Genomic DNA, 10,891 nt, shown 5'->3' on the forward strand with positions numbered 1-10,891 from the left:
AGAGATCAGGGGTGTCCAATCTTATCTGCAAAGAGCCGGTGTGGGTGCAGGGTTTCATTCCAATCAAGCAGGAGACACACCTGATTTGACCCATTTAATCAGTTGATCTTGGATTTCAGTAGACTCGGGTGTGGCTTCAGCTTAGTTGGAATGAAAACTTGTGCCCACGCCGGTCCTTTCCGGATAAGATTTTACACATCTGTTATAGATAGATACATATCGTACACCTGGCGGTACACGCATGTCTAGAACATTATATAGAATTCATTTTATTTCTACACCAAGAGTAAGTTATTAATATTTAACTTTCATTTATAGTTCCATTAAAGAACATTTCATGGCCTGCTTATTTTCCACATTACACTGCTTGCTACAATGTTCAGTACGTAATTATGTAACACTTAAAAAATATTGACTGCACTTTCACCTCAAGACAACTTAGAACAGGTTGTACCAATAACAACAGAACAAGGGTCTAAGGTCTAATTTACTTTTGCTTTCCCTTACAGGGTAATACAGTCACAAGGTTATACATGTAAGTTTATATGGCACTGTTAGACCGTCTGTTTTTAAAACACTGTTGCCAACTTGCCTTATCATTATCCTTGGTTAAATCACACCCATTATTTTATTAGCTGAAGTAGAGGCCTAAGGAACCAAGTAAACATGAACTTACCCAGAAAGTTGACAGAGACAGATTATCCACCTAATGTGTTACCTTTGATTTTGTTCATGGATATCAGTCCATGTAACTAGTGATGTAGCAAGAAGAACACAATAATGACTTCATGAAAGGGATTTTCACTGGTATTTCCACATTGAGGAGAGAATACAGAGAGGATATTTCAGAACATGCTCTTAGATTAAAATACAGTATATCTAAAACATAAGTTCTCACTGATGTTGCACACAGTTCATCACAATACCTGTACATATGTGGTAGATATTTTATCCTTATACATTAAATACATGCCAGGGATAACCACATTCATGTGGCTGTCTTCTAGCAGACAAAAATAGAAGTAGTGCAAGAGGGTTTTGTAAATATGCTGTGTTAGTGTTTGCTGTATGTGAGATTGAATGTCATCTGAAAGCCTAAAAAATTGCAAAGCTTGCTTGTAATGGGTTAGTATGGGTTTTTTAGTCTCTTGGGCTGGTTATTGTAGAAGGTATTTTTTGGATAATGGAGCTGCAGCAGAAGCATTTTGTGTCACTAAATGTGTATGATAATCAAGAACAAACAAAGACCAAGGACATCTGTCAGACTCTGCAGACCCCACTATCAGTAGTTTCAAGAAAAGCTTCAAGTAAGGAAGGGGTGGATGGCTGAATGCACAGACGGATGGACAAACTGACCTTTTGCTTACGGGGATACACTGTGGCAAATGTGTTTATTGTCCAGAAAGATCACATGCTGCATATTTACAGTAGAGAAAAACAAGACTTTTCCTCAGCATTACTTTCTAAGTGAGGTCTTTTTGTTGTATGCAAACAACAAACTTATTGTATATATGCTATATCACAAATTCGAGTTGTTAGTAGTTTGAGAACAGAAGGTAAAGTACACAGCACAACCTGAATACATTATTTGAAATGACAGGTAAATGGATACAAATATAGATACGAATAGAAGGCATGCTAGTGTTTTGGGTTTTTTTTTCTGTGGTGGATTTCCAGATCCAAACTTGGTTAGATATCCCTGGCCATGATCTTCCAGGAATAATGTGTGTCTGTGTGTCAGTAATGCAACACCATGTTTATTGCTTTTGTAAATGGGGCAGTTTGCTGTTTGCTCTGCTCTGCTATTTTTTTGTGCTGTTCTTTTTTTTTGTTGGTGCCATCATTCCACGCATCCTTAGGGCAGCTGGACAAAAGCGAAAACTATGTTTTATTTTGCGTCAAAGCCCTGTGATATTTAATATTCTTGAGAGTTGTCACTATGGTCAGTGCAGTTTCTAGCCCATTAAGCCACAAGATCTGCTTTTCAGTTCCATCGGACATTTTGGGCCTGTATGTGGTAAAAACGTGAGAACACTCTTAGTGGTAAGAGTTACTGTAAGAACACTGTAGTTTTCTCATGCACTGACCCTTTCATCTTATGTTTTTACTAAATATCGTAAAGACTTCAGATATACTGAGTTGACATCTTTTACCTACACTAACAGGTTATTTTATCAGGTAAAGCTGCATATAGGCACAATTTAAAGATTTACTGCATTTACTTATTGTAAGCCATCTTTTATTATCTACAATTAGTCAGCTTATTTTATCACAACCATCAGCTGATATGAACCACAATAAGCCACAAATGAATCCATACGTGAGTGAAGCACCATTTTGTTCTAAAAAGGTAATTCTTTTTCTATGTGTGTGTGTGTGTGTGTGTGTGAGTACAGGACTGGCTGCAATCACAAATCAATGGAAAGCACCTGTTGGTGAAAAAGGACAACTCGGCTGCCCATGAATTGCCATAGAGACCATGTAGATTCAGGCACATGATCGTGTTCATCAGGTTTACTACTATGCAGTATCATAAGCTATATATATTTTTTATCAATCATATCCATTCTAGAATAATCTGACATGGCAACATTTATAAATATACACTGTAGACTAGATTGCTGCATTGCTGCATGATTACTGCAAAGTAATCAAATCCCAAAGATAATTCTGTAGCCTTATGATTTTTCCACAAAACAATTGTTCTTTAGTTTGCACTAAAAAAAAAGTCAATATAACAGTAGTGCTTTCACTTTGTTATACCACACCTAGTCATACCACACCAATACAGCACGTATATCATTGTTTTATGATAAGAGCAAGCACAATCTTCACCACATAAGATTATGTTTATAAGATTATACTGCTTTTTTGAAAATGTATTTAGCACTGTGGCCTGGAGAATTTTAAGCATTTATGATCAGAAATGTCTCACAAATATTTGTACATATAATACTAAAAGACCAGCAGGTTGTTATGATATAGACACAAGATAAGAGGTTAATATTAAAAATGTCAGTGATCCTGTGTTTTTGGATGACAGGAATGATTTTAATAATGAATAAATGCAAATAAATAAATGAGTTAATAATTAAATAATACTGAATCCATTAGTGTATATTATCTATTATTTATACTCATTGTCATATTTCAGTTTGTTTTTATTTTATAATAAATGTTTTTTTATTACTTTTTTTTCAAAAGACTAATTTTATTTCATAATGCCATTTTTTTTCCTTTTTTTTTCATTTTAGAATGAGACATTTTTATTTAATGCTTGTAATCTGTCAGTCAGCCCAAATGGGGCTATTCAGTGAGAGAGCAATCCTTTGCTATTAAATATTTTTGCCTAGAGCGGGCAATAAATAGTGTGAAACTACCTAGGGAAGTGTGTGACAAAGTTATGTTAGCTGGAACCACATGGAAGACGTCAATAAGCTCAGAAACACAATGCTAAAAAGGAACTGAAATGTGATAGTGTTATTGTGAAAATAAGTATGATGAAACAACATTACAAAACTGCAGCAAAATACAATACAATAACATTATAACAATTCAGTATTATTTATTTATTGACATAGTTGTATAGTTATTCTTGCACTTTTTATCATTTGTATCAGAGATATATTCATTTATTAAATCTTGACTACAATAGTATTCTAATGCCATTGTACTCAGTTCTACAAAAGTCCAAAATAATCTGTTATAAGACATTTGTTAACTGCAATTAACCTGACTAAAATTAACTTAAAATAAACTTTATATTGATGTTTTATATTTTCTAAAAGACAGGAGGAACTTAGACCTGCTAGCCAATTGGAACCAGCTGATAGTAAATGAATCTCAAATTGTTTTTGCAAATAGCTTGTTTTGCAATTGCAGGTACAGGCTATATAAACGAGGTTCATTACATAAGATAAAAAGAGCACTTGAAGATCCTGGTTGTTACATTCTCAACTAATTTGCTCAAACTTGTCAAGTAAATAAACATAATCAATGATGTTCAAGATCATGTTGTTAATATTTCACCACTTATGGGTCCATTAAAGGACATTGCAATTTCTCGCAATACACAACTTGTCACCTTGTTCTAGATATAAGTAAATAGGAGCACTTAAATACATAACATCCTTTACATAATATTTTAAAAATTTGCTACAATCAAATTTGGTTTAATGCAACCATGCCAGCTAATTCTGCTAGCTAGCCAACATGTGTAGTTCAGAGGAAATGGAGTGTACAAATTGTCATAGAAATCACTTCATTCGCACTTGCTGAGAACTTTTCTATGCAGATATATACATGTTTGATTGACATGTTTGATATGTCCAAGTTTCACCTAATTATAAATTTGTGAGCAAGACTGGCAAGAGAGCATAAATGTTAAGTAATGTTTGGTCTCATATTTTCTTGTCTTATCATTTCTCCTAATGGCGTGGGAATCCAAAGATTGTTAGTGCAGTTTATGGTGCAGTAACTGGCTGGCAGTGGCGAAGACATCAAGAGCCATTGCACAAAATCTTAAATCTCACAAAACTAACAAGCTTCAACAGCAAAAAAACTGTCCAATAAACTTTACAAACAATCTTAATATACAGACTATCAACATTTCTCTTTTTGTTTTTACTTTGCTTTGCTTTATTTTCTGTCTTGTTAACAAAAAAAAAATTGCTGTGGAATAATGGGAATAAAACACTTTTGGACGTGGTACTGTTGGAAAATAATCGCATATCTCCAAGTGTTTTATTTTTTAACATCACAATTATCTGTTGACTTCTTGTTCAGTTGAACAAGAATCAGTTGATTTGCTGGTTCATGCCAGTTCGGTTGATTTGTAGAGTTGGTTTGTAGAGTGACAAAATCATAAAAATAATGTCATTTTGTTAATGAATGTCAAATCATATGACTAGTGATGTCATGTGAAATGGAGAGTGTAATACTAACTTGATGAATGGAATTTTTCCTTGCATTTCAGGATTAAGGAGAGAATACTTCAGAACATTTTATATATATGTCCTTATTGGTATTTCTCCCCAGAGTAAAATGTATCAAAACCATACATCAGTTTTCAAATACATACTCTCAGTTCACATTAATAATTGTACATTCGTGATTTAAATTTTATCCTTATACATTAAATGCATGGATTTGATTTTAGCTGTATGGTGTCAAACTCACAGGGGAAAATATTCATGTGGTTTTCCTGCAATAGAAACTACAAGTAGACGGAAGTATGGTTTGTATATGTGCTGTGCTGGTGTCTGCGGGACCTCTGAAATGCTATACGTAAGGTTGCACTTCACCAGAAAGTAAAAAGTCTCTAGCCTTGCTTGAAGTATATTGTTTCCTTAGCCTCTTTGTCCAGTTGTTTATAGTGAGTATTTTTTGGATAATGGAGATGCAGCAGAGACATTCCGGGTCACTGAATGTATATGATGATCCAAAGGAGCAAACAAAAACTGAGGACATATATCAGTCTCTGCAGACCCCACCAACAGTAGCTGCAAGAAATGCTTCAGGTAAGGAAGGGGTGGACAGATGAATGCATAGATAGGTGGATAAACTGAGGGATGCTTTAAGAGCAGATTGTATAAAACTGTGACAGGTGAATGCATGATACTTTAGTGTGACCTTATAGAAGTAGACCAGAATCTGGAATGATTTCTGATTATTTTTGTAGGTAATGATTAATCATAAAGAAATATATATTTTGTTAGTGTCAAGTGAAATGAATACTTAAATCATCTACTACTGTGGTTTTCATTTGTCTATTAATTGCCTTTAAAATGTAGGGAAGAAGAGAATGGTTCTACTTCTCATCATAAACATCTTCTTACTGACCACCATCCTTTTTGTCACGGGAATACACTGTGAGTTTTGTCAACACATCTGGCAAATGTATTTATCGTCGAGAAAGATCATAAGCTGAATATTTACTTTTCCTCAGTATAACTTCCTAAGTGAAGTGTGTGTGTGTATATATATATATATATATATATATATATATATATATATATATATATATATATATATATATATATGTATAGAGGTTAGTGGTTTGAGTACAGAGGGTAAAGTACACAGCACAACTTCCTAAACAAGGTTTTCTTTTTGACACTTGTGCTCTGGCTGTAGTAGGGTAACTAATTATGAATACTCAGAATTAATACATAATGTATTCTATAATGTAAATGAATACACGGATTATGAATAGGAGGTGCATTTGTATTTTCAGCCCCAAACTTCCAACCCCAGTAGCCTGTTAGCTCAGTGGTTAAGCTGTTAGCCAACTGATCAGAAGGTTTTGAGTTCAAATCCCAGCACTGCCATGCTGCTGGTGCTGCTGGGCCCTCAACTGCTCAGTTGTATAAATGAGACAAATGTAAGTTGCCCTGGACAAGGGTGTCTGCCAAATGCTGTAAATGTGACTTGGTTGAATTATCCCTTGTCTTGATCCTCCATGTGTTCTTTGGTCTTTGATTGCGTGCAATGCCATGTCTGTTGCTTTTATCGGTGGCAGGGAAGTTTGCACTGTTTCTGCCTTTTTTGCCCTGTTTGGTGCCTTTGTTCTGAGCAGTCTCTGGGCTACTCATATGTTGTTCCTGTGGTTGCTTTGTGGCACTTGTGCATATACGGTATCAGTTTAGAAACATACCCTTGTCACTTCCTAGCAGAGCTGCTGCTACATACAGGCCATGCAGACCACAGGCTAGGCACCATATCTGCTACTGTCTTAAAAGATAAATTGTACATTCATTGAACATGGTTTTCATCATACTTCATTGTTAATAAATGAAAATCTTATCCACTTGAGTTTCAGATCCATATACAGATACAGATTTTGGGAGCACTGAACAGATAGAAATACTGATAATGGCAGTGCATTATACCCCTAAGTTGTAATAAAACTTGTAATTTGTTCTTTTGTAGACTACCATTTTAGACAAAGTGGGGCAGCAGTGTTGAATGACCAGAAAACTAACCAAGGTAAATGTCCAATTATCTTAATTAACATAATGTTAATTTATTGTGGTTAATGTATGAAAAACCTTAAAATGTACTAAAACATTCCTTATACAATATACGGCCAAAAGTACCTGGCCATCACACCCTTACATGAATGTGAGCCTTCCTCAAACTGTTGCCACAAAGTTGGAAGCACAGAACTGCTGAACGCAGAGATACGTGGACAAACTGAGGGATGCTTTAACAGCAGATTGTATAAAACTGTGGACAGGTGAATGCATGATGCTTAAGTGTGACCTTATAGAAGTAGACCAGAACCTAGAATGATTCCTGATTATTTTTGTAGGTAATGATTAATCTGATATCATATTTGCACAAGTGCCATTACACCCCTAGGTTGTAATAAAACTTGTAATTTGTTATTTTGTAGACTACCAGTTTAGACAAAGTGGGGCAGCAGTGTTGAACAACCAAAAGACTAACCAAGGTAAATGTCCAATTATCTTAATTAACGTAATGTTAATTTATTGTGGTTGATATATGAAAAAACTTAAAATGTACTAAAATATTCCTAATACAATATATGGCCAAAAGTATGTGAACACCTGCCCATCACACCCTTATATGAAAGTGAGCTTTCCTCAAACTGTTGCCACAAAATTGGAAGCACAGAATTGTAACAAATGTCTTTGTATGCTGTAGCATTCAGATTTCCTTTCACTGGAACTTAGAGGCCCAAACATGTTCCAGCATGACAATGCCCCTATGCACAATGTGAGGTCCATTAAGACATGGTTTGGTGTGGAAGAACTTGAGTGGCCTATACACCAAGCCCTGACCTCAACCCCTCTGAACACCTTTGCAGTGAAAGGGAACACTGACTATGTGCCAAGCCTCCTCGCCCAACATCAGTGCCTGGCCTCACTAATGCTCTTGTGGCTGTTTCTTAAGTGATGCACTAGCTTTTTCAGTGCAATCTATAAGTATTAATTAGTCAGTCTTATGGTTCCATGAATGTATTCATGAGACCATAAGACTAACTAATTAATATTTATAAATTGGTGTATAATGCATTATTAGCATGGGCATTGAAAAAGCAAGTGCATCATTTATAAGTAATTATAACAATAATATAAATGTAATCATAACTGTTATTATGAAGTATAGGTTTTGATGTGTCTTTATAAATGTATTTATAGAACAGTAATCCTTGCTTATAAATAATTATAAATGGGGCTATAATTCATGATGAGCACGGGCTTCATAGAAAGTGTTACTCAGTAGGGGTTATTACAACAGCAAAGGGGAACTAATCGTGGAATGGAATGTTCAGAAAGCTCATATGGGTGTGATTGGTCAGGTGTCCACATACTTTTGGCCATATGGTGTATATCAGAAAACATCATGTGCACTTTTTTGTGATCTTCCAGAGTTATGGTATCTCCATGCCGAAATGTTCTATTTGTTCTGGAGTAATCAGGGCAACTGTCACACAGCTGAAAGGTTTTGTGCCGAAAGGATGGCCAACCTCGCAACTGTAACAGAATCAAACAGGGTACAAACACACATGCACATGGACACACAAGCATATACAAAATGTAGGCACTGGCATTAACAGAGTTTTGTTTAACTTATAGGCTTCTTTCCAGTACTGTTTTTAAAATGAAGAAGTGTAGTTTGTGCAGAAGCTGTGTAATTATGATCAATGCAGTTTATAGCACAACAAACCACAATATCTGCTTTTTTTTGGTGTGTGTTAACTGCATGAAAGAAAAACCTACTTTTCATGCATTCTTGCATTCTTTCTTAAAAAAAAAATATCAGTAAGTGTATCTGTATTTGGCTACATCCATAAGAGGTATAAACAGCAGCACTGTTAGCTACATACCTATCATACACTGAGTTTCCACATTTTATCTATACTATTTATTTTATTAAAGCAAAACATAGATGTACAATTACTGTCTGTAAACCATGTGTTGATATGCACAATAAGTCAGCTCCCATTTACTGAGTCTATCACATGCATTTTTCTCAAATAACCGGGGCACTGTACAGTTTCTGGAAAAGTCCTAATTCTGTTTCTTTGGTCTCTTACCTGTGACTGTGTATGTGTGTGTGTGTGTGTAGGACTGGCTGCAATCACAAATCAATGGAAAGCGCATGCTGGTGAAAATGAGCCAGTCACATAGTTCTGGAGATGGTTTAGATTCCTTCCTGTTCATGGTATTCATTGCAATTATTACTATACCATATCACACACACACACACACACATATATATATTTTACACCACGATACCAACTCTGACATCTGACATCTGACAACAATCTGGCATTTCAGCAAAATTTATAAATAAACACTATAGACTAGATTTCTGCCTTGTAAATCAGCTATATAAAGAATGAAACATGACTGGGTGTGATGATATGTTTAATGATGTGAAATTTCTGCTAAAGAAGTTAGTTCCTTTCATCATTTACGCCATAGCAGCTATAAAGAGTCGTTCCCTGTCCCTGTTCTTTCTTCTTTCACTTAAAGTTAATAAGACATTAAACTCCAGCTTGTCACGTTACTAAACACCGCAAAGCATAAAGCCCTCAGGCCAGAAGATTTTCCTGTGTCTGAAAACTTACAGTTACAGCTTTACAAAGTGCTGATACTCACAATTCCTAAAAAATCCTAAATAAACACCTCCATTTTTGTTATACAAATCATGGGAATACTCCAGCAGTCCCATGTATATATTGTATGTTTTTGTTTCAGATAAAAATAGGAATGATGCAGCATCTTATAACTGTGAGCATACCTCTTTTCAGGATGATGATGAGTCTGACTGTGAGCTCTTCGGTGCGACCTCTGACCTCAGTAAGCAAGTGGAGGGATGGGTGTGTGAAAGAGCAGCACAGAGGTTGAATTACATACCAACAATGGGATAAAAAAAAGCACCAGCTCAGAACATCCTGAAACTCTGATAAAGGCTTACAAGTGGAAGACAGGACACTCATGATACTTAGCAATGGGGGTCCTATTGCATGAGAGTTCACCTGTGTGCACAGATGAGAGAGTAAATTAGAAATGGGAGGAAATGAAGTGGATACAGTTAACATTTTTCACATTTACAATACATTTTGTATTGCATAAAATTCATTTGAGTAATTTAAATTGGTTACATTCTAAATGGGTTAGTTTTACCTAAACCAGAAGAAGTAACAGTTACACAGGCTACAATATCACTACTGCTATTTCAATTATGTTCTATTCTACTATTCAGTTCTACTGCTGTTGTGTTTTTATTTTCCATTAAAACTTGTCAGCCTTTTAGTTCACAAAGTGGTGCCAGAATTTACCTTCATTTTACATACATATTTGTAAATGTAATATCAGTGAGACACAAATGGTAATCATGATGTCACTGGAGAAAAATTAATGAAAAGCGTGCAGCTACAGCCACGTTGTTTCAAAGCTTGTTAAAGTTTCATTCATATAAGTTCATCACAATGCACTGTGTCTGGTTTTTTTTTTTTTGAACTTCATAGCTCATAATCCTCTGCCTTGTTTGGAACTGGTAATAATAATAATAATAATAATAATAATAAAGCTCAATGGGCTTTAGAGTGTGAAGTAAAAATGGAGAAATAAAGAAAAAAGGCAACCAAAATAAAATGCTATTATATGGACCATGGGATAAAGCGGTTAAATAATGTGAGTGAGTGAGTGAGTGAACGACACTCATTTTGTCTGTCTCTATTGTTTCACAGTTTCACAGGTACACAGTGCTTAACCGCCTGTGTGTCCTTAGTTGCCGACCCAGATATCCCCTAGGTCTGAGGCCGGTAACACAAGTAATAAAATGTAGTTAAACGTTAAATTGAAAAAAAAAAAAGGTTTTTAGCAATTTTTTTTGTGAATCAGTGGAGTCTGAC

At 35.3% G+C, this 10,891-nt stretch overlaps 1 protein-coding gene across 1 annotated transcript; it reads left to right on the forward strand.

Moving 5' to 3' along the window:
• The first annotated feature begins 5,265 nt into the window (after window positions 1–5,265).
• Window positions 5,266–10,453, forward strand: LOC117596224 (uncharacterized). Its single transcript, XM_034300555.2, has 7 exons — window positions 5,266–5,519; window positions 5,793–5,870; window positions 6,931–6,987; window positions 7,397–7,453; window positions 8,397–8,521; window positions 9,097–9,192; window positions 9,785–10,453. The coding sequence occupies exons 1-7, from the start codon at window positions 5,393–5,395 to the stop codon at window positions 9,902–9,904; spliced, it is 660 nt and encodes a 219-aa protein (XP_034156446.1). The 5' UTR covers window positions 5,266–5,392; the 3' UTR covers window positions 9,905–10,453.
• Window positions 10,454–10,891: the final 438 nt, after the last annotated feature.

The sequence above is a fragment of the Pangasianodon hypophthalmus genome, chromosome 27 (genome assembly GCF_027358585.1).
Source record: "Pangasianodon hypophthalmus isolate fPanHyp1 chromosome 27, fPanHyp1.pri, whole genome shotgun sequence".
In the NCBI taxonomy this organism is placed as follows: Eukaryota; Metazoa; Chordata; class Actinopteri; order Siluriformes; family Pangasiidae; genus Pangasianodon; species Pangasianodon hypophthalmus.

What these genes read in the sequence shown, in the direction of transcription:
- LOC117596224 (XM_034300555.2), top strand. Translation starts at nt 5,393, where the DNA reads ATGGAGATGCAGCAGAGACATTCCGGGTCACTGAATGTATATGATGAT. An exon ending in AGCTGCAAGAAATGCTTCAG is followed by an intron (nt 5,520 to 5,792) that starts GTAAGGAAGGGG and finishes TTTAAAATGTAG; the next exon opens with GGAAGAAGAGAATGGTTCTA. An exon ending in TTTTGTCACGGGAATACACT is followed by an intron (nt 5,871 to 6,930) that starts GTGAGTTTTGTC and finishes GTTCTTTTGTAG; the next exon opens with ACTACCATTTTAGACAAAGT.